The sequence below is a fragment of the Glycine max genome, chromosome 16 (assembly GCF_000004515.6).
Source record: "Glycine max cultivar Williams 82 chromosome 16, Glycine_max_v4.0, whole genome shotgun sequence".
NCBI lineage: Eukaryota > Viridiplantae > Streptophyta > Magnoliopsida > Fabales > Fabaceae > Glycine > Glycine max.
This window is the reverse complement of record NC_038252.2, coordinates 32625491-32649094: the sequence shown is the minus strand read 5'-3', so window position 1 is coordinate 32649094 and position 23604 is coordinate 32625491. Positions and strand designations below refer to the sequence as shown.

At 33.8% G+C, this 23604-nt stretch overlaps 4 protein-coding genes and 1 pseudogene across 11 annotated transcripts; 4 read left to right on the top strand and 1 right to left on the bottom strand.

Moving 5' to 3' along the window:
* Positions 1-1326: 1326 nt before the first annotated feature.
* Positions 1327-5851, top strand: LOC100819580 (uncharacterized). 2 transcript variants are annotated; one of them, XM_003548931.5, is made up of 5 exons: positions 1327-1421; positions 1619-1770; positions 2051-4361; positions 4462-5289; positions 5401-5851. In XM_003548931.5, exons 2-5 carry the CDS (start codon positions 1651-1653, stop codon positions 5682-5684), a joined length of 3543 nt encoding a protein of 1180 aa, XP_003548979.2. In that variant the 5' UTR covers positions 1327-1421; positions 1619-1650; the 3' UTR covers positions 5685-5851. The 2 variants fall into 2 exon arrangements, with proteins under 2 accessions (XP_003548979.2, XP_040866480.1); XM_041010546.1 differs by lacking the exon at positions 1327-1421 and having other exon boundaries at positions 1500-1770.
* A 1820-nt stretch (positions 5852-7671) lies between these two features.
* Positions 7672-8663, top strand: LOC547819 (chlorophyll a-b binding protein, chloroplastic). The gene has a single exon (NM_001354106.1). The coding sequence runs from the start codon at positions 7734-7736 to the stop codon at positions 8526-8528; it is 795 nt and encodes a 264-aa protein (NP_001341035.1). The 5' UTR covers positions 7672-7733; the 3' UTR covers positions 8529-8663.
* An 831-nt stretch (positions 8664-9494) lies between these two features.
* LOC100818504 (pentatricopeptide repeat-containing protein At1g12300, mitochondrial) lies at positions 9495-13215 on the bottom strand. 7 transcript variants are annotated; one of them, XR_418882.4, is made up of 3 exons: positions 11494-13215; positions 10943-11024; positions 9495-10722 (listed from the first exon to the last, which is right to left on the bottom strand). XR_418882.4 is itself a non-coding variant. In XM_006599424.4 (2 exons), exons 1-2 carry the CDS (start codon positions 13172-13174, stop codon positions 11011-11013), a joined length of 1650 nt encoding a protein of 549 aa, XP_006599487.1. In that variant the 5' UTR covers positions 13175-13215; the 3' UTR covers positions 9495-11010. The 7 variants fall into 7 exon arrangements, 1 of the variants encoding a protein (XP_006599487.1); XR_001385539.3 differs by having other exon boundaries at positions 9495-10153; XR_005889061.1 differs by having other exon boundaries at positions 9495-10142.
* Positions 13216-15451: 2236 nt separating this feature from the next.
* Positions 15452-19022, top strand: LOC100817966 (tryptophan aminotransferase-related protein 4-like; annotated as a pseudogene).
* Positions 19023-22244: 3222 nt separating this feature from the next.
* On the top strand, positions 22245-23300 carry LOC100799813 (chlorophyll a-b binding protein of LHCII type 1). Its single transcript, NM_001317496.2, has one exon. The coding sequence runs from the start codon at positions 22322-22324 to the stop codon at positions 23114-23116; it is 795 nt and encodes a 264-aa protein (NP_001304425.2). The 5' UTR covers positions 22245-22321; the 3' UTR covers positions 23117-23300.
* Positions 23301-23604: the final 304 nt, after the last annotated feature.

Below are 23604 nucleotides of genomic sequence, written 5' to 3'. Positions count from 1 at the left end.
TATACATTTCTTTTGACAATTTTGCTTCTACTCTCAACTATCCACTCTTGCTCCACAGTTTTCCCTTTCTGTAAACCATCCTTCTTGATCTCTTAGACCATCGTTGAATAATTGTCTTCTCCCACTTAATATTTGTTCTCTCTGCAGATTTCTCTCACATAATAACAGTTTTCTTGCTTGGACCATTTTTCTTACTCTCAAAATTCTCACACCGTCTTCTTCTCCCGTGTCTGTATGCTCCTTTTCCATTCTCAATTTGTTAAATCTAAACGGTTGTGATTACAGTACCATGTTCATTTCAACTTTGCATGAATTGGGAGGATGCTTCCCTAGTAATGATTAAAACGAGTTCATTGTTTTGGAAATTTACATAACCAATAAATGTTTTGAAGGATGTAACAGACTCACAATATTTGGAAAAATTGAAGCAATTTAAAGAGAATCCCCCTATGTGACCAAAAGAAGTCCTGAAAAATTGCTAAGATGTCAATGACATAATTTGTTTTACAACAATGGCATACTATATAGTTAATGCTTTAACTTTTATTATATTACAATATAATTATAAATATATAATTAGATATCAGTTACAATTTAGATTTATAGATTTCTTTTGTACAGATACATCATTGCTTAAATTACTACAAATATAATTCTCTAAATATGAATTTTTTTAATACAAAACATTATTAGTTGATGTTCGAAGTATTATTAGTATTTTTGTGTGTTTATCATCAGATTTATCAGGAAAAAGAAACATCAACTAGAAATTATCGAGAAAGCATTATCTATTTTAAAGACCTAATCGAATATTGAACATTTATCAAAGTTTACTCAACAAGAACTTAATTTTTTTTTCAATAAATAATTATTTGTAATAACTTAAAAAAATAAAATTAATTTTATTATATAATCTGAAATTCAGTTAAAAAATAACTAGTATCCGATCAAAACTTATTTAAAAAATATTAAACTTCAATATTATTTAAAGGATTTAATATTAATTTTAATATCTTAATTATTTATGTCCAATCATCATTAGTATCACTTGATTACCCTCCTTTCATGGGGAAAAATATTTCCTGATAATAAATTGAGATTACATCAACTTAAAGATTCCAAGAATAGTAACATTGTATCTCAAAACAAAAATAAGCTCAACCGCAACAAATAGATAAATAAATAATAAATAAATACAAAATAAAGTAAAGGAGTTACCACTTACTACCACGTGCAGTAGCGGGGTCATTGGTGGTACACGTGTAAAGCCACCGACCATTGGCTAATATTCATAGTAAAAAAAGTTCAAATTCAAAACGGATAATGCTCTGGAAACTCAAATTCAAACTTTTTTTTTTTGTTGCTATGATAAGAACTCAAATTCAAATTTGTTTGCACGAAAATCAAACGTGTGTACCTAAGTAAGTGTTTTGATTTACGGACAATTACTTTTTTTTTTCAATAAAAAAATGTATCGATAAAGTAGATTCACCAAGTTACAAATACCACCCAAAGTAGCGGGAAACTCCTCATTTTAATTTCCAGAAACCAACCAACCCAAGTTCCTTACTTTTCGTTTTCTGTGTGATTTTCATTCTTCAAAGGTTTGAATTTGCAGACGTTGCTGCTTGTTCTAAAAGTGAAAGAGTGATGGATTTGGATTTCCACGGCATGAAAAGAAAGAGACTACAGGCTTTGTGCAAGAAACATGGCATCCCTGCAAATTTGAAGAACAAGGAAATGGCAGACAGACTCTCCTTCATTTTCAAGGTTCTTATCATTATATTTATACCCTTTTCTTTAAGTATGAACTTTTTTGTTGTTGTTGTTGTTGTTGGTTTTGGTGGTTGTTATTCGCTCAGAATTAGAGTTTTGTCCAAAAAATAAAATTTAATTGGACAATAGTACTGAAAACACTTTAGAAATTACGTCAGTGTTTTGTCTATTTTTTCTAGGAAAATGCTTGTTAAGACTGTTTTATTTGTTTGAGTATTATTAAGTTAGTAATTGTGTTGTTGGTATGTGTAATTTGGTTTTGTTTTGCACATAGGGAAAGGAAGTAGAAGATCCTGTAGGTTCTGGTAATGTTGGAACAAAGAAAGGCACCCCTCGTTGTGTTGGTGGCAAAGACATAAATGCGGAAATGGTTGATTTGGTGACTCCTGGCCCGGGTTTAGAGGAAAGGAGTGTTGTTTCTGCCAAGAATTTGAAAGGTTTGGAGATTGAAAGGTTGGAGTTTGAAATGAATTCCTCCCCGGAAATAACAAGGGGAGATTCTGGAATTTGTGGGGTTGAGGAAGACATGAAAAGTGGACTCAATGAGGAACAAGTTGTTAACAGTCAGGGAAATTTGCATTCAGAACCACTTGTAGTTGCTTTAGAGGAACTTAACAGCCCTTTGGTGGAGGAAGAAGTTGAGAAATTGGGTGACAAAAATAATCTTCTTGAAGGTGTTTGTGAGAATGGAAAGGGAAGAGATGAAGCTGTAGAACAAGGCGACCACAATAGCCCTCAAGGGTCAAACATGAAGGATGTGAATGTTTTACATGTTTCTCAAGTGGAATCTCTTTACCCTATGGTGGAAGAAGATGAAGCTGCTGAACAAGGTAGCCTCAGTAGCCCTCAAACATCAAAAATGAAAGATGTGAATGTTTATGTTTCTCAAGAGGAATCTGGTTACCTTATGGTGGAAGAATATGAAGCTGCAAAACAAGGTGACCACAGTAGCCCTCAAGGATTAAACATGAAAGATATGAATGTTTTACATGTTTCTCATGAGGAATCTGTTTACCCTCTGGTGGAAGATGATGAAGCTGTGGAACAAGGCAACCAGAATAGCCCTCAAGCATCAAACATAAAAGATGTGAACGTTTTACTGGTTTCTCAAGAGGAATCTTGTTACACTGTGGTGGAAGATGATGAAGCTGAAGAACAAGGTAGCCTCAAAAGCCCCCAAACATCAAACATGAAAGATGTAAATGTTTTACATGTTTCTCAAGAGGAACCTGGTTACTCTGTGGTGGAAGGGGATGAAGCCGCAGAACAAGGCAACCACAATAGTCCTCAAGGATCACACATGAAAGATATAAATGTTTTACGTGTTACTCATGAGGAATTTGTTTACCCTATGGTGGAAGGTGATGGCAACCACAATAGCCCTCAAGCATCAAACATGAAAGATGTGAATGTTTTACATGTTTCTCCAGAGGAAGCTGGTTACCCTATGGTGGAAGAAGAAGAAGCTTTACAACAAGGAAACCGCAGTAGCCCTCAAGGATCAGGCATGAAAGATGAGAATGTTTTACATGTTACTCAAGAGGAATCTCTTTACCCTATGGTGGAAGAAGATGAAGCTGCTGAACAAGGTAGCCTCAATAGCCCTCAAGCATCAAAAATGAAAGATGTGAATGTTTTACATGTTTCTCAAGAGGAATCTGGTTACCCTATGATGGAAGAATATGAAGCAGCAAAACAAGGTGACCACAGTAGCCCTCAAGGATCAAACATGAAAGATATGAATGTTTTACATGTTTCTCATGAGGAATCTGTTTACCCTATGGTGGAAGATGATGAAGCTGTGGAACAAGGCAACCAGAATAGCCCTCAAGCATCAAACATGAAAGATCTGAATGTTTTACTGGTTTCTCAAGAGGAATCTGGTTACTCTGTGGTGGAAGAAAATGAAGCTGCAGAACAAGGCGACCAAAATAGCCCTCAAGGATCAAACATGAAAGATATGAATGTTTTACGTGCTACTCATGAGGAATTTGATTACCCTATGGTGGAAGGTGATGAAGCTTCTGAACTAGGCAACCACAATAGCCCTCAAGCATCAAACATGAAAGACGTGAATGCTTTACATGTTTCTCCAGAGGAATCTGATTGCCATACGGTGGAAGAAGAAGCTGTTGGACAGGGCGACCACAGTAGCCCTCAAGCATCAAACATGAAAGATGTGAATGTTTTACATGTTTCTCAAGAGGAATCTGGTTACCCTATGGTGGAAGAAGATGAAGTTGCGGAACAAGACAACCAGAATAGCACTCAAGCATCGAACATGAAAGATGTGAATGTTTTACATGTTTCTCCAGAAGAATCTGGTTACCCTATGGTGGAAGAAGTTCAGAAATCCGAAGACAATATTTATAATGGCAGTGTCTACAATTTCCAAAACAGTGGATCTGAAGTTGCTGATGGGAAGACCACTTTAACTGCTGATGGAAAGACCAATTTAACTGCTGAACATTTTGTAGATGATGTTCCTTCTAGTTTAAATAAATATTTGGTTGGAACACCAGATCTATTTCAGAGAACTTATCCAGAGAATGAAGTCAAGTCTAGTGGTCTTAATATTCATCAAGGTATAGTGCGGTTTTGGTTTTCAAATTTATTGGTTATGTCTAACTATGATTTCATAATCTTTTATAGCTGGCTTTCTGAAACATTTGTCTGCATGTACAGATACTTGTGAAGAGGAGTTAAAAATACCACAAAAGACAGGTCTCATTGCAGATCCAGGGGAATGCATTGGATTTTCTCCCAATAACCTTGAAGCTTCAGCGGTTAAAAGCTTTCAGGCTGAAACTTATTTTCTTCCGAGTGCACTTGAAGATGTTGAGGGAACTTGTAACATGAAAGAAACAACGGAAAGTGTCAAGATGGAGCAAGTTGATGACAGTCAGCAAGTTAAACATTCAGCATCTAGTGTAATGTTATTGAGCAATGAGGATCTTGTACAGGTTGCTTCAGTGGAAGTTGGAGATAATTTGTTGGAGGAAGAAGTTGAGAAGTCAGGTCTGCTTGCTGATTCAGAGGAATGCATTGGATATATGCCCAATAACCTTGAGCCTTCAGCAACTAAAGGGTTTCAGGCTGAAACATATTTTGATTCAAGTACACTTGGAGATGTAGTGGAAACTTGCAACATAGAAGAAAGCATAGAAAGTGACCAGATGGAGAAAGAATACAGTCAGGAAGTTTTGAATATGGCAAATGAATTGCAGAGATCTATGGAGGAGAGTGATCCAATGGAAGGAGAAGTTACAAGGTTGTTTGACAACTCTGATGATCATGATGATGATGGTGGAACTGAAGCAGAAGACAAAAGTCAACACCATATAAAGACCGACATGGATAGCATTGAGAAATATTTGCTGAATGATTTCCAGTCTATTGATGATGCTGATGGACAAAATTCAGATGAGAAACCAGATGAGTATGCTCCAACTGTGCCCCAATCTGTTGAAATGAACTCATGCACTTTTAACCTTCAACAAATTTCTGCACCAGGTAAATGAATTCTGGTTAAAGGATTGCAACGTCTATTTAAGAGTTTACCAATACAAAGTGACTGTTTATATATAGGACTCAATTGATATTTTTTTTAATCTTGATTTCTAGACACTGTTTCTGGAGATGAAGGTACTTTCCAAGAGAAGTTGGAAACACCCACAAAGTGTACACCAATTCTAAGTTCAGAGGACAACGCCATTTTTTATCCTAATGTTGAATCATCCATGAAGTTGATTGTAAAGAGTGTGCCCGTGAAACGTGCAAGGGATGTACTTGGGGCTAGTGACATGAAAGAAAACATTAAAATTGCAAAGAAGGAGCAAGCTGGCACGATCATATCAAGGAGTGCATTTCCTAAGAGGAAGCCTCTACAAGATCTTCGACAGAATTGAACTCCACAGCCCGTGAAGTTTTGGGTTCTGTCTGCAGTTTAGTGAATAATACTGTTTTAGTTTGTTGGTTACATATTTAACTCAATGACCAAAATGCTCTACGGTATCTATTATGAGAGAAGACAATGCTACTTTATGATAATTGTTGTGTCAAGTGTTTTCTGTTATGCTTGAATAACTTTTCTCTGCATAAACATTGTGTTTCCTGTAGCCCTTTATCATACATTGGATTGAAATTGTTACATGGCACAAGTTGAAACATGTCATATTGAAATATACATGACTATTTGACATGTATTGCAGATTAGGAATGACATGATCTTTCTTTTAAAAAAATTCTCTCGTTTTTGTTTATATTTCATGATTTCCAGTTTGTTATACCACTAAACCCAGTCATTAAACAGTTTGAAAGATGTTCTAAAGATCCGTAGACTTCACTGGTAGTATAAATCTTTTGAGAGTCTGGAAAAGTGATTTATATTTTATTTTGGAACTGGAAAGTTGGTTTTGATGTACTAAAAATCTGGAGTAAACCATCAATTTGCTACGATGATACATTTTACTAAATTCCATAGACTAATTTGAAGTATTATTTAGTATGGTTTCTAATATTTGAGGGATTACTTGATATAATATGTTTACTTTGGGGACTATTTATGAGATAGAGTAGTACTTTAGGGATGAATTTGTTGGTTAAATAAAACGTGTGGGTAAGAGAAGGTTTGATGTATCTAGTATCTAACCTATAATAAATAAATAATGACAAAGTTCCAATGGAAATGATTTTTGTTCATTATTTGCAGGATCTAGCTATTTATCTGTTTTTCATTTATTGTTATGTCTTTTTTAATGGAACGGAGGTATCAAAACCCCTTTGAATACTTTTTTGCCTTATTTATATGAATTACACGATTTTTTTAAAGAGACAACTTGTAAATATTACTTTTCCAATTCACATCTCATTTCTATGTGATTCTATGATGTTTTTCAAGATGAAATTATTATGAATTACAAAAAGTTAATTGCTTTTTTTTAACAAATATTAATTTATCAGTTTTGTTAGAAATATTAGTTGGGAGGATTTGAACATGTGATCTATATCCTCTCCCTTCGCTTTTCATTTTTTCTCCATCATTGGATCAATTGTATATTTCCTAGAAGCTAAGCTGACTATTATGATGAAGATTTCTTAAATGTTAATTCATTCTGCTTCACAAATCAAGTACAATTTTGAACATTATTCCTCAAACTGGTACATATATAAGTTTAATTGTCCTTGCTATGATTGACTCCCGAACCAGTTAAAATAAGATACAACCACCATGTGATAAAATGTTTTTTTTTTCAGATACATCATTAAATGTTAAGTGAATACCAACGCTCATTTGGTTTGGTAATAGCTGACAAGAGAAACGTCTGGCTATGATTCATTACTCTAGTTTTCCTTGTTATACTTTGCAAGCTGTAGGCATTGTATGAAAATTAAATTAATCTGTCTTGAGACAGTGAAGTAATTTCCTAGAGTCTACTTCATTTTCATATGACAAGGACTACCACAAATAATTTTCACAACCTAGAAAATAAAGTGCAAATGTTTACCAATGCAAATACGTATATTTTGCAGTACTTCAGAGATACTTGGTATTGTTACCAATGCAGCAAATGTACGATGGTCTCGCTTCTGTAACAGTTACCAGTGTCTGACTTTAGATATCTTTTCATTACACATAGCCTATCCAAAATCACACACGGCAATTTCTTACTGGGTAGAATGGGTATTTAATGATATTATTTGAGATATTTGATCTGTATAGGTAAGGGAAGGAAATAAAACGATTAAAAATTCACAAGTGTCTAACTGATAGGAGAAGAAGCAAGTGGACAAAATGGATGCTCCAAACCAATAAGAATTCAGATATAGATCACATAAAGATAAGTGCCCTTTTCTTTTTTAAGCTATATATAGTGCTCAACAAATGTATGAATCAACAATTACCATTCTCTTCACTTTTAAGTTAAATAGTTTTTCATTGTTTCATTTAATCTACAATGGCTGCTTCAACAATGGCTCTCTCTTCATCATCATTGGCTGGCCAAGCTATCAAGCTTGCCCCCTCCACCCCTCAGCTTGGTGTTGGAAGGGTTAGCATGAGGAAAACAGCCTCCAAGACTGTTTCTTCTGGAAGCCCATGGTACGGCCCAGACCGTGTCAAGTACTTGGGCCCATTCTCTGGTGAGCCCCCATCCTACCTCACTGGTGAATTCCCAGGTGACTATGGTTGGGACACTGCTGGGCTTTCTGCTGACCCAGAGACCTTTGCCAAGAACCGTGAACTTGAAGTCATCCACTCCAGATGGGCCATGTTGGGAGCCCTGGGCTGTGTTTTCCCCGAACTCTTGGCCCGCAACGGTGTCAAGTTCGGTGAAGCCGTGTGGTTCAAGGCCGGGTCTCAGATATTCAGTGAGGGTGGGCTTGACTACTTGGGCAACCCAAGCCTGATCCATGCACAAAGCATTCTTGCCATCTGGGCCACCCAAGTTATCTTGATGGGTGCCGTTGAGGGTTACCGTATTGCTGGTGGGCCTCTTGGTGAGGTGACTGACCCAATCTATCCAGGTGGCAGCTTTGACCCATTGGGCCTTGCTGATGACCCAGAGGCTTTTGCTGAGTTGAAGGTGAAAGAGCTCAAGAATGGTAGGTTGGCCATGTTCTCCATGTTTGGTTTCTTTGTTCAGGCAATTGTGACAGGAAAGGGACCTTTGGAAAATCTTGCTGACCACCTAGCTGACCCAGTAAACAATAATGCCTGGGCCTATGCTACAAACTTTGTCCCCGGAAAGTGAGCATAGCAATAGTGAAACAAAGAGAAACACAGTGACTTGAAAATTAGAGTGAGAGTTTCATTGTTATTTGGAGAAATACATATTGAATGTTTTCTTTTAAGAAGAATATGAATTATATATCTTATTGTGCATTGAGATCTTTATTTAGTTTTGTAGTGTTGATGCACTTTATATATTTCGCTAGATGAGGTAGAGCTGCAATACCAACAAGAGCGCATTATATTATTAATTATACGCGTTAATTGGATTAACATTGTGAGGATCAATATGGCTTGTAACATACTTGACCACATTCTGTACACTAGTGTGATGATAGTAATAAGGTCAACATTACTGATTGTGCTAATTGCAACCCAAGAAAACCCAAAACTTATTATTGAAAAAAATTTAGTTATTTTTTACCAATTCAATTCGATGTCAGTTTAGTTCAATTACTGATTTCAACTGTCCCAAACATGTACTTCGATGAAACTTTGGTTAATCTGATTGTTCCAAGTTATTATCTGATTGTGCTGCTAACGCCTGAAATTCAATATGTTGTTTGAAAAAATGCCTATGAATGTGTTTCAAATGAATTACACGTTACTGAAAGAACACAAGAAATTCAGATCCAAACATTAGGTTAATTATTCAAAGCTAGGTTTTTTTATCATGCATCTTAAAGTGAACTAATTCAAAGTTGGGGAAACCTCTGTTTTAGGATTCTCTTCGGATCTGAACTGCTTCGGACCCTTATCAAATTATATATTTTTAGAAAAACCTCTGTTCTTGCAATCTGTTTCTTGGTGACTTACAATTGCACTCGCTACTAGGCCTTGGAAGAAATTATGTATTTCGGGAGACTTTTTTATATCAAAGTTATTTAAGTTATTATTGGTTGGAAATTTGGAATTCTTACACGGGGTAAGAAAAAATGGGATCATGATTAATTAAAACAGATATACACAAAGACATCACATGTGGATCTTTTGGTTTCTAATGAGTCATTCATTTGAGATAAAACAAAGGATGTAGATTAAAAGTAACTTCTTAAATTTTAAACTAATGGGTCGTATTAAACAACTAAAGATTCACATGTGACCGATTCTGCAACTCTTTTTGTTGTGCTATTTCTCTCCCATGAACGAAATCGACATTCTGCATGTTCGCAGCCATAGTCACTCTCCTGTTCCAACTTGGATCCTCTTCCTGTTGATGCTCGCTTTCATGTCAGATTTTCTTTTCAAGAAATTAATAACGAGAGCAATTGTAACTTTTAAGTCTCCAAGGAAGCTATATCTGGGGCCATAGGAATAATCCTTGGCTTGAGCAAGCACTGCTCTTACATTATTGCAATACTTTCTAATTTAGTGTAGGCTATCTTGTTTCTCTCTGCATAATCGTAACTGATTTTGCTCCATTTCTTTGTTTTAAAGACACTTTTTTCCAGAATTAATTTATAACACTAACCAAGGTGCATGTGACATTCCTAAGAGGATATAACACCAAATAGAAGACATTGTCCCAATGTGATCATATCTTGGCGGTTCATTTGTTATGCTCAAACTTGGCAGTATTGTACTTCATATTTCTACTAGTGCAATCACTCCTCCAGTGCCTGAGGTAGTTCTGCTACTATAATAAACCTAAAAGTCAAAACTTTATCATATCGTACTCCATAGAAATGAGAAAGTAATGGGTAAATAACAATCTGAAATGTTTAAAATTTAGCAGGTACTCTTAATTCAGTATTTTTTTTTCAGCTTATGTAGGGTACATTTTAGAGCACAACATAACATAAGGATAATGTTTTGTGAACAAAATATCAGACAGCAAAAAGCTATTTTCTTAGATTTTGGAATGTAATTTTAAAAATGTGTTTAGAACAAAATGATAAAAATATAAAGAAAGAAATAATAATTATATGTAATATATAATTGTCAAATTATGCTCTTCTAACTTAATGCATAGCAACAAGCTCTGTATCAAATGTTTCAAAGTGAACAATACTAAGCTGTGACTTAAACTAAAATTCCACTTGGAACTATGGGGATATATAAGCATTGGATGTCAACACCAACTTTCAAGTTTCAAATTCCAATTCCCCAAACATTTCATCGACGGTCCATAGTAAAATGATCAAAAGAAATCACGTTTCAAAATCAAATTAAATATGCTAGTCACCTGGGATGCGAGTGAGTATAGATTTGTTCAACTGCAGTCAAGTGCAAATAGAAGTCAAAGCACAACGAAGTTATATTAGATTTCAGTTAATTGGGTGGATCAATTCAAAATCATACATTTCAATTATATTCTCAAGTAAAGGACAGTTGGAATGGGTGACACACGGCAAAATTGTCACTCACAACATTGAAGCAGCAAGGCCTTGTAAGAACATAAAAGGTACAGGAAATCAGCAGCAACAAATTACTCACCGGAACGCACAATCCGGAATGAGTACACCAAAAAATAAGTTCTGTCCTTTCAAGAAGCTCCCATTAATTTATAAGCAATGACCTGGAGGAAAACATCAGCAACTTTAAAATCTAAGACTACTCAGATGATGCAAACAAATATGCTGTCGGTTTTAAATCTTCTATTTCTACAAAAAAAACCAGGAAAATAACAGATAAAAACAGAATTCAGTTATACTTTCTATAATCAGGAGTAAATGGAGTCAACTATAAAAGTTAAGGCATTTCAAATAACATGTCTGTTTCAGCTTGGTTTGTTATCTGAAACACTAAGAATTAACAGTGACTGAACAAAACCTTAAAAGTAGACTGAGACAGGTAGAAAGTACACGGGGAAGAAAAAATGTAGGTATGAGTTATGACAACACTAAAACAAATAATAAATAAAAAAATCAGTGAAAGTTATTGTTACAATACCAAAATAAATTAACCAGCATATGATTTTTAATCAAATGAAATGTCCATAGCATAGTCTATGAAACAATCAAATGCAATAAACATTGGTCGCTCACCATGAAAATTCACAATAACTTAATTTGTATCTAGAGATCGCTCACCATGAAAATTCCTAAAACGTAATAGGCCTTTAGCAATCATTTCATGGAGAAGTTTCTCGGCCTTGTCATTCTCATCCTTCTTGAAAAGAGAACGAATAATGATTTCAAAAGTTACAACATTAGGGATGCAACCATTGTCTTCCATTTTTGACTTAATGGCCAATGCTTCATCAAGCATGCCCTCTTTACAAAGCCCACCGATCATGACGTTATATGTGCAGACATCTATACAACAGCCTTTAACCAAGAGATCTTGAAAAAGCTTTTGTGCATCCTTAAGTCTTCCACCTTTACATAATCCATCAATAAGTGCCGTGTATGTGTACTTGTTTGGCTGAATTCCCCATTCCTTCATTTTCATGAATAGTGCAGTTGCCTTGTCAAGGTTTTGATTTTTGCAGAAACCATCTAATAAGGAAGTGTAGGTGACTACATCAGCTGGTTGACCTCTGTAGTGCATCTCCTTCATAAGACTCAAGGCAGTAGTAATTCTCCCTGATTTACACAAACCATCAATAAGAGAACTATATGTCGCTGCATCAGGAACCATATATTTATGTAACATTTCTCTTAGGAGATTCATGGCTTCATCCACCCTTTCACTCTTACATAATCCATTAATTATTATACTGTAACTGCAAACATTAGGATTTACTCCCATTTGGAGCACAGCGTGGAACATCTGTTTTGCTCCCTGCACTTCACCAGCTAAACAATACCCATTCATTAAAGTGTTATAAGCAACAACATTAGGTTTTACTCCTTCTTTCGTCATCACAGCTAATAAATTTTTGGCTTCTTTCACCTTTCCTTCTTTACATAATGCATCAATCAATATAGCATAGGTATAAACATTCGGGTTGATGTTCTTCAATATCATTTCATTTAATAAACTGAATGCTCCCGTTAACTGACCCGCAAGGCAAAAACCACCTATTAGAGTAGTGTAAGTGATAACATTAGGAAAAATTCCTCTAGCATTCATTTCAGAATAAAAATCATAAGCCTCATTTACAAGTTTATCTTTGCATAAACCATCAATGATGGTGTTGTACATTACCACATTAAGCCCAGTTGAACTGTCTTCAATCATTCGCAGAAACTTGATGGCGCATCTCGTTTCTCCTATCTTACATAGTCCATTGAGCAGGGTCCCATAACTAACCTGGTTCATCTGAAATCCTTGTGCTACGACCTTGTCATGAAAGTGCACTGATTTCTGGACCTCACCCTTGAGACACAGACCTTTCATGAGTGTAGTCAAGGTTATGGTATTCGGCTGATAACCTAATTTTAGAATTTTGCCCAATACAGAAAAAGAAAAGGACATTTGGCCCAAGTGGCAGAAACAATTGATAAGGATGTTCAAAGTAACAAGATTTGGCTCAATTCCTTTGACTTCCATTTGTTTAGAAAGGGAAATGGCAGTGGAATAATGCTTCATCTTTGCAAGATATCCTAAAATCTCGCCAAATTCGACTATGGGCGGGGTATGATGCATAAGGAGCATGCCATTGAACTGGGAAATAGCATCATCAACAACATTGTCAATGGATGGAGGCTGAGAGTGAAAGTAAAGAGGGAAAGTGGGGTTTGGAAGAAAAGAGCTGAACCTTCTTGACAATGAGAATGACATTGTTGGGTTGAATCGGTTTTAAGCGAGAGAGATCAAAGCTTAGTTTGCTTCGATTTGAGGCTGATATAAGGCATAGCAAAAATTAAATATTAAACCAATAGATTTTTTTAATTAGGAGAAGAAAACTACAAATTTTTTAAAATATGAGAATTAAATATTTATATTTTAAAATAAAGAATTATAATTGTAGATATTTTTTTAAATAAGAGGATGAATTGTCTCAATTAGACCAATATTATAAATTAAGTAAAATAGAGAGATAAAAAATATATTTAAGTCTATAATTATACAATAGGATGTAAATAAAATATTTGATATTTTAAATTAATTTTTATTATATCTATTATATATATTATCATTTATTTAATATTTTATCAAAAAATAAAAATACAATTAAATTAGAAAATCAATCCAACATCAAATTGGATCGTATTAGATTAAAATTATAAACAAAATCAATTGAATGATTAATTTAAAAAATAAAAAATAAATGGATGAAATAATTTTTCTTTTCAATATCGATCTAATTGAATCTGCCACCATATTGTCCAATGAAACCAGCTACCAGCTAATTGATTAGACTATCCGTAGGAAAAAAGCGACTACAAAACTTTCAGTTTCTTGAATTTGAAAACTCTTTTTTAGAAGCTCTACAAATTAAGAAGTACTAGTAATTTCTTCCTTCCCAAAACCAAATAAACCTCCTTCGACTGTGCAGGGCACATTTCTCGATATCAGACCACACCACTGTTTTCTGTAAGCCAATTAGTTCCTAACGAATGTTGTTAATTACGTTGCACGTTGTTCTGACTGTTTATTCAGCTTCGGTTGTAGCCACGGACTCATCTCTTGCGGTGAAGGTGATGACAGAGATTATTAACTCATGCTTAGTTCGAACACTATTTTAACTGTTTCAGTTTTGAGTTCAGAAGAAAGCACACAGCAGAGGTATCTATCTCCTCAGCTTAAAGCTTTTCAATTAATCACTTTGAATATTATTTGTTTTTTTAGTGAGTTATAACACAATCAGACTTAAAAAATAGTATCTTATATAAAAATCAATTACAAATTTTTTGTGAAATATGACCATTAAATCACATGATTTTTTTTTTAATAATCGTGTAGAATATATGATTGTTAATTAAACTTAATATCCAAACTTTTTTTAATTTTGTAGAAAATGAAACAAACACTTACTCTAACCATCTAATCAGTCTTAGAAGATAGATAAAGTCTCACATAAAATAAAAATAAAAAAATTTAAATATCATATAAATAAAGAAAACCTATAAAATTAAGTTGTAAGATTTTATATTAAAATATGATATAAGTTTTCTTATGTAATTGTTCATCACTATTCATTGGTGTACTATCTACTCTTAAAAATATCTTCTCTAACCTTCTATCTTTATTACTTTTTTACTTTTTTTTCTAATTCTTTTTTTTAAATTATTTAATTAGTTAATTTTGTTTTGTTTTTCATTATTTTTAATTAATTACATGGCATATCAAATAACTTCAAAATTGCTGACTGAGATGATCGATCACATAGTCACATTTTACTGCATAATGAAATTGAGTTAGGAAAAGAACTAAAATCTGATATTTCTAAAATTTTAGAAATTAAATACAAAGAAAAAATTCAAAGGACTACATGTAAATCTGGTGTATTTTTAGAATAAAAAAAACATATTTAATCCCTCTATATATTAATGAGGCAGAATGGGAAAAAATATTAGTGATGATTCTTTAAGTTCAAGACTAAGGCAGTCTTAGGAGAAAGAGGGGAAATAACAAACTTAAAGACTAAATTTTTTATATTTTATTTAGTACTTCTTAATGTTTAAAAGCCTATCAAATATCTACAATAACAATAATTGTAATCCCATTATAATAACCTTATTCTCACTAACAATAACCACCACAGTTTCTAGAATGATAACTATCACTATAATAGGTTTCCATGAGAGCATCTTCTTCCTAACAAAGAATTTTCGAATATTAATGTGAATACAATTTTCTCCTAAAGTTCATTATATTCGGTCTTAATTTGTCCTTACTTTTGAAAACTTATTACGCTGAAATTTTTACCTCTATCTAAAATGCATGAACAAGATCTACTTCATTTCAGAAATCTCAAAGTGCAAACCAAGAAATTGCTTTAAGATTTCACAAAGAAACGAAGACTAGAATCGCCAAAAGAACAAATCCAAAGTCCTATGAATTTTAAATTCATTATTGTATTGTGTGCGCGCCTCAATGACCACGTTTGTATGTATGGGAGAATGGGAGCCAACTTGGAGCACAAGAGCTGCAGAAGAAACTGAGGCTGTGGCAGCAATACCATGTTGAGGACATGGAAGAGCCTACTTAGATGGTCTTATTCTTAAAGATATGAATGAGTCTCTTTGTGAATGCAATTCATGCTGGATCTGACTGCTCCCAGTTTTTATCTGATTGTCCTGCCAACGCTGATGGGTAACCCTAGCTTTCTCATAAATTCAATAATCTATTAACTGCTAATTCAACCACGGTCATTGCAATAGTTTTGGACATGTTGATTTATTTATATTTTTACCTTCTAGTGAAGTTGATATAATATTGTTTAATGGAAGTGACAGGAATTAAGTAAATGTCTTACATCATGTTGATTTATTTATATTTTTACCTTCTAGTGAAGTTGATATAATATTGTTTAATGGAAGTGACAGGAATTAAGTAAATGTCTTACATCATGTTGATTTATTTATTTTTTTACCTTCTAGTGAAGTTGATATAATATTACAGGAATTAAGTAAATGTCTTACATCATTAGAAAGTCAAAGATCTTAAAAGAGCTTAATATTTTGAGTATCATTGGATGATAAATGACCCGCATCTATTTTATACATTAAACGTTTAACATTAGAGATTATTAATTAATTAACATAATATTAATGCTACCTATCCCGTACTACTTAAATTAGTTAAATAAAATTAAATATTAAAATGTAGTGTATAAACTTATTCGGCAAAATTTTAAATTACATAAAAAAAAAAGAATCAACAAAATATAGTCTTTATCAACAAATCATTTAGATCACCTCGATTTAATATTATTTTTGGTCACCAATATTAAATAATCTTATCTTTTAAGTAAGTGATCAAAAATTTAATTCATATGTATATATGTAAAAATATATATGTTAAGAGAAGTTAATGTCCTAAAGGAATCTAGGTATCTAGAGAGGATAGTTTTTAGTTCTCACTTGAGATAGATATAGGTACAAATATATATATATATATATATATATATATATATATATATATATATATATATATATGTATCGTTTTTTTTACTGATAAAATTTATTGAATATGTTTATTAATTAATTGCAATGGGATCCATATTTTATGGAGCCATTTTGGATGCGACATGCAGCAAGTAGTGCCATTTTAGTGTCAGGATGGCATAGAATGGGTTATTCTTATAGTGATAAATCATACATCTCACAACTATTGGTTGAGTACATAAAAAAACTTCATGCCATCGTTGGGAATGCAATTAATCACCGAAGGAAAGTACATCGTATTTGGAAGTGGCTCAACTCAACTTCTCAATGCTGCTGTTTATGCCTTGTCTCTCAACTCTTCAATGTCCCCAGCAAAAGTGGTAGCCACAGCACCATATTACTCGGTGAGCTTTAATTTTTTTTAATAAACTAATATTACTTGTTAGTTTATTAATTTTTGTTAACTATTATCTCTTTTTCCTTCTTTCTCTCTTCGCCAAGAGTCACCTAGGTAAGCTTCAATAAAATACTTCTTTAAACAAAACTTAGATGCAATTCTTTAAGTGCAGTTTTGGTGTTGTTTTAAAAGTAAAATTATAGTTTTGTTTATCTCGATCATTTATGTTAACCTCTTAATACAAGCATTTACCTTATAAATCACATAATAGCAACACCTAAGAAACTATAACTAGTTTTTTCTAATACTTTTGGTTGTGTATACATTTATTTATATGCTTATGAAATTAGATAGCTAGATAGATGACATAAATTATGTTAAACTTTTTGAAACAGCTCTATAGAGGCCAAAAGCAATTGTTTAATTCTAGGGATTTTAGTTATGAAGGAGACACATCCTTGTGGAAAAACAACACAAATAGCAGCTTCAGATTTATTGAGTTTGTGACTTCACCAAACAATCCAGATGGAAACTTGAACAAGGAAGTTCTCAAAGGCTCTGATGTGAAAACCATTTATGATCGAGCCTATTATTGGCCACATTTCACTGCTATTCCTTCACCAGCTGATGATGATCTTATGGTGTTTACAATTTCTAAGCTCACAGGCCATGCTGGGAGTAGATTTGGGTGAGATATATCACTATGAAACTTTCATCGTGCTAATTTACATAATTAATTTAATGTGATTAAGATTAATAAATTATAACTCCGTTGAAGACTTTTATTTTGCCTGTTAATATAAAGTTTGATATTTTTTATGATTATTCATTATGGAATATATAGATTGGCATAAAATTACAGTTATAACTTTAAAGATTACCTGAGAATTTGAGAACTTTTACAAGTTGTTAGAGAGCCTGAATCACTTATATTGGAGCTGAGGTTCCCTCTGTATGGTCAAGAATTTGTTGGCTTTAGATCGATCTTATCTTCATAAATATATGAAATTTAAGGATAAAAAATGTTCTGCATTTAATTTGAATTCGGCCACAGTGTAAAACTTTCAGATCAAAATTAAAGTCAACATTTACTTAGAATCATGAATTAATTTTCTTTCAGATAAATATTGTTAATAATATGAAGTGAGTGTAACACTTTCAGATGAAAATTAAACTCTATTTTTATCAACGGATAAGTAACACATAAGTGTTATATATTGTGATTTTCTAACAGATTGGCAATAATAAAGGATGAGGCAGTATATCAAAAGATGATGATATATTTGAGATTGAGCACCATTGGAGTTTCCCGTGACGTTCAGCTGAGAGTTTTAAAGCTTTTGGACATGGCTACTGAAGGAGATGGAAAAGAAATATTCCAATTTACATATTCAACAATGAATGATCATTGGATAAGGTTGAAACAAATCATATATAAATCGAAACGGTTTTCTCTACAGAAATTGTCTCCCCAGTACTGTACCTTTTTCAAGAGCGTCAGAGATCCTTCACCAGGTAAATGTCAATTTCTGATCACATTTTTAGGTTTTATCATTTTTTAATTATGTTTATAAATACTACATTTGTTCTTAACCATTTTAATTTTGATTGTGTCTTACGCCATTTATTTCATCAATTTTATGAAGAATTAATTAATTGCTGTCTAACTTCACCAGCCCAATAAAAAGTTGAGTAAATATATGAAGTTTTCTCCTTGTTTACATAACAATTTGGTTTCACAGCTTACGCTAGGTTAAAGTGTGAGAGACAACAAGACATGAATTGCTATGAAACCCTAAAAGCTGCTCGCACGATTGGCCGTGAAGGAAGTATCTTTAGTGCAGATGAACGTTACGTGCGTCTCAGTATTATTAAGAGCAAAGATGATTTTGAGATACTAACAAATAAGCTCAGAAGTCTTGTTGCAAAGGAATGGGAATCCAACCCAGCTTCCATTTAATGGTGAGGAGTTTGCATATTGAAACCTAAATAAAGTTCACAATCAGAGTCAGATTATCAAAATATCTACTGATGCGTTGGGAACATTTTAGATAGATTCGAAGAATCCATGCCATTCAAATGCTTATTAAATAAAGTTTGATGGCCTACATTGAGAAAAAAATAGTTGTCATGTTAAATATGACCCTAGATATATATGTTTGTTGTTGTTACTATTAAATGAAAAGAAAATTAATATTTAATTAATTTTCAAATATTTTAAAATTAATGTCCAAGTTTAATCAACGCAATTTGAATAAAGGTGTATCACTAGTTACAAATAAATGTATCAGTGCAAGATTCCGTCTATTATATGCGGTCAATTTTAATTTTAATAAAATATTGTTGTTTTTATTATTATATTCATCATTTTATGAAATTATTAATTAGGTAAATTTCTTAATTTTTAAATTAACAATTTGTTATCATTATACAGATAAAGATTATGATAATGAGATACAAAATTTTTATAATTTTAATTATTTATTATCGTAAGATTATTTTGAATAAAATATCAATAATTTTATCACTTACAATACTCTAAAGTGTGACTTTTGTCTTGCGGGTCAGTTAATGGAAGTTTGGTTTATTAAATGAAATGATATTTAAGAACATCAACCCGAATGTTTATACCTATACTATCTTGATTTAATGGAGTGGTATTGTTTAGTTGGTGAAGTGCAGAATGCAAAACAGATATTCAACGCTATGGTCTAAACAGGAGTAAATCCTGATGTTTACAGCTACAGTATAATGATTCATGGATTATTTAAGAGTAAAAGGGTGGATGAGGCCATGAATCTCCTAAGAGAAATGCTGCATAAAAATATGGTTCCTAATGCAGTGACGTATAATTCTCTTATTGATGATTTGTGTAAATCAGGGAGACTTACTTATGCTTTAGATCTTATGGAGAAGGAGATGCACCCGAGAGGTCAAGCAGCTGAGGTAGTCATAAAAAGTTCAGTTATTTCTTGACCTCACCCTTGAGACACAGACCTTTCATGAGTGTATTCAAGGTTATGGTATCGGTTGATCACTTAATTTTAGAATTTTGTCCAATACAGAAAAAGAAAAGGCCATTTGTTCCAAGTGGGAGAAACAATTGAGGAGGATGTTTAAAGTAACAAGATCTGGCTCAATTCCTTTGACTTCCATTTGTTTAGAAAGGGAAATGGGCTTCATCTTCACAAGGGGTCCTAAAATCTTGTTAAATTGGAAGATGGGCAGGGTATGACGCACAAGGAGCATGTCATTGAACTGGAAACAGCATCATCAACAACATTATCCATGGATGGAGGCTGAGAGTGAAAGCAAAGAGGGAAAGTGGGGTTTGGAAGAAAAGGAGGAAAGTTGGGAATGAAAAGAGAGAGAAGAGCTTAACCTTCTTGAGAATGAGAATGACATTGTTGTGTTGAATGAGAAATAACCAACAAGTAGAATTTTTGTGTCTGTAGCAGAATTTCTGTGCTGTACCACAGTACTACAGGAAATAACCAACTTTGTCACACAATAGGCGTGCTGGTGTATTTTTAAAATGGTGAATTGGGTTAAGCAAGGATAGGCACGCAAGTCTAGCTCTTTAGTTTTTTGCTGGTTGGTTTCATGATAATTGACAGTGTGTATTGTGTGGGATGTAAATAGTTTTGTGTGGTCAAATGACATATAGTAGTAGTAGGGTGGAGGGCTATTTATTTTGTTAACACAGGTGCAGGTAATTAATATCCTGCAGCATAGAAGTTTGTAAACCTTTCGGTTTTATCCTGCTTCACACACCTTTTGTTTTTATAATGCAATAAAATTTTATTTGGCTTTAAAAAAAATAAACATCACTTCTATATTTATATTTTTCTCTTTTTTTTCACCAAAATGACGTTTATGTTTTTCTTTTCAATTTACTCTTCGTGAGACTATTCAAACTGCAAAGGATATCCACAAGACGAATGCTCCACTCAAAAGTCACAAGCCATCACAATTGTGGAGTTTCGTGTTAAAGCTTTCATTTCATCATCTTCAGCTTTGTTCCATTTGGCATTTGGGTGTCTTAGATGCTTTACATTGCAGTATTAACAAATTTTAGTGCTTCCTTGGAGTGTTTTGTCCCTTTATTTCACCAATGAAAAAACCTTCCAAGGCATTTCTTTGGCTGATTGACCAAAATGCAGCACTTTTAGTATTTACTTAAATATAGGTATAGAAACTTGAATATGTATCCAACAAGTATATGCTTTAATGATAAGTAAGGTTTTAAAATTATGGTTGCCTATGGAGTCCATGCTCCGCAAATCACGTGATAAGTACTTATAGCAAGTGCTTTTCAGTTTTCACAAACAATAAAAAGTCTAAGAGTAGTGGTTTCTTGAATACTCCAATCTTTCAAATACCTATTCAACATCTTTTTATTTCTTTATCTTTTATTTTTTTTCTATTACATCATATCACTTATTATACATATATTTTTTTTTCTTTTATCTCTCTCACTAGATATTAAATAATATTTTGGCCGTCCAAAAATATTGTTTGAAAGTGTAAACAGAGCAATGTTTCTGCTTTCATTTAGATACAGACACGGTACAAACAAAAGGTTTCTACTTTCTGTATTTTTAAAGGGTACATAGAGCAATTTTTGAAAGTGTATGTAAATAGTAAAAAAAAAATCATTTAGATACAGAAATTGAATGAATGCCGATACTGTAAGTGTGTGTCTACTTTGCATTGTTATCAAGGTACCATTGATTTTAAGATACCATAGACTACAGATATTTTTATTCACTACATGCGACAGAGATATTATATTCCCATTTCTTATGCTTCTAAAAAGTAAATCTAAAACACATAGACAGAAATTATTAATAACAACAACATCACCTCCTCTGGAATTTCAAACAGGCCATGAATTAAGGCTATAGATTGCGCATGTATTAAACCATCAATAGAACTCTTAATTAAAACAATTTTCTTTTGTTTTCTTTTAGTTTATATAGAAAGGCCTAAAAAATGTGGATATGAAACTGTCATTTGAGATGCTTACCAATTTATGTCAACTACCAATAGGACCAATGCAGTAATGTACTATGGTCCCTCTTCGGTAAAACTCAATTTTCCCAAGGTGTCCCCCACTTTATACATCTATTAATTTATTTCATACAACATATCCAGAAATCCTACATGGCATTGTCTAAGAGGCATTTAATGATATGTTTGTAGATATCTGATCCATGCTGGTAAGAGAAGCAAAACAACCAATCCAAAAGATATCGAAAAGTACTAAGAAGCATGTGGACATAAACAATGCTCTAAATCCAAACCAATAGGAATAAAAATATAGATCTCATAAGATATTAAGATAAGAACCCATTTTCTATTTGAAAGCTATATATAGTGCTCGTCTATTACCCCAACTACAAGCAACATTGCTAACCATTCTCTGCACTTTTCAGTTACAAAGCATTTCATTGTTTTACAATATACAACACTACAATGGCTGCTTCAACAATGGCTCTCTCTTCATCATCATTGGCTGGCCAAGCTATCAAGCTTGCCCCCTCCACCCCTCAGCTTGGTGTTGGAAGGGTTAGCATGAGAAAAACAGCCTCCAAGACTGTTACCTCAGGAAGCCCATGGTACGGCCCAGATCGTGTCAAGTACTTGGGCCCATTCTCTGGTGAGCCCCCATCCTACCTCACTGGTGAATTCCCAGGTGACTATGGTTGGGACACTGCTGGGCTTTCTGCTGACCCAGAGACCTTTGCCAAAAACCGTGAACTGGAAGTCATCCACTCCAGATGGGCCATGTTGGGAGCCTTGGGCTGTGTTTTCCCTGAACTCTTGTCCCGCAACGGAGTCAAGTTTGGTGAGGCCGTGTGGTTCAAGGCCGGGTCTCAGATATTCAGTGAGGGCGGGCTTGACTACTTGGGCAACCCAAGCCTGATCCATGCACAAAGCATTCTTGCCATCTGGGCCACCCAAGTTATCTTGATGGGTGCAGTTGAGGGTTACCGTATTGCTGGTGGGCCTCTTGGTGAGGTGACTGATCCAATCTATCCAGGTGGCAGCTTTGACCCATTGGGTCTTGCTGATGACCCAGAGGCTTTTGCTGAGCTGAAGGTGAAGGAGCTCAAGAATGGTAGGTTGGCCATGTTCTCCATGTTTGGATTCTTTGTTCAGGCAATTGTGACAGGAAAGGGACCCTTAGAAAACCTTGCTGATCACCTTGCTGACCCAGTGAACAACAATGCTTGGGCCTATGCCACAAACTTTGTCCCCGGAAAGTGAGGGAAAAAAAAAAAACCTGAAACGATGAGAAACTATGACTTGAGTGTGAATTTCATGTTGTTATTTAATGAAATATATATTGGATGTGTGCCTTATATATCTTTTTGGAACGTTTTGATTGGTCATTCTTCAAGTTTGTATCGTTTATTCACTTTATTCGCCAATTTAATTAATAATCACTGAATGTATTTAGCAAATTAATAACATAAGATACAAATAGTTAGTCATTTTGTGCTGCCAGCTTTAGAACTTGCAAAGGACATTGTCTAAATTGCAAGCGAGCAAAAACCTGTGCAGAAGACCCGAAATAGTTAGAATATGGAAGTGATAGTGTGATCAAGCAACCCACTGAGATGTTCCGTGACATATAGATTTCCCAAACTCAACGGCACGCAAATACTAAATGTGTGCACCAACAATAATATGAAATACATGTTTATAGAGTGGGGTTAGAGTTTAGGAGATGAGATTGAGGATTTACTTGTAGC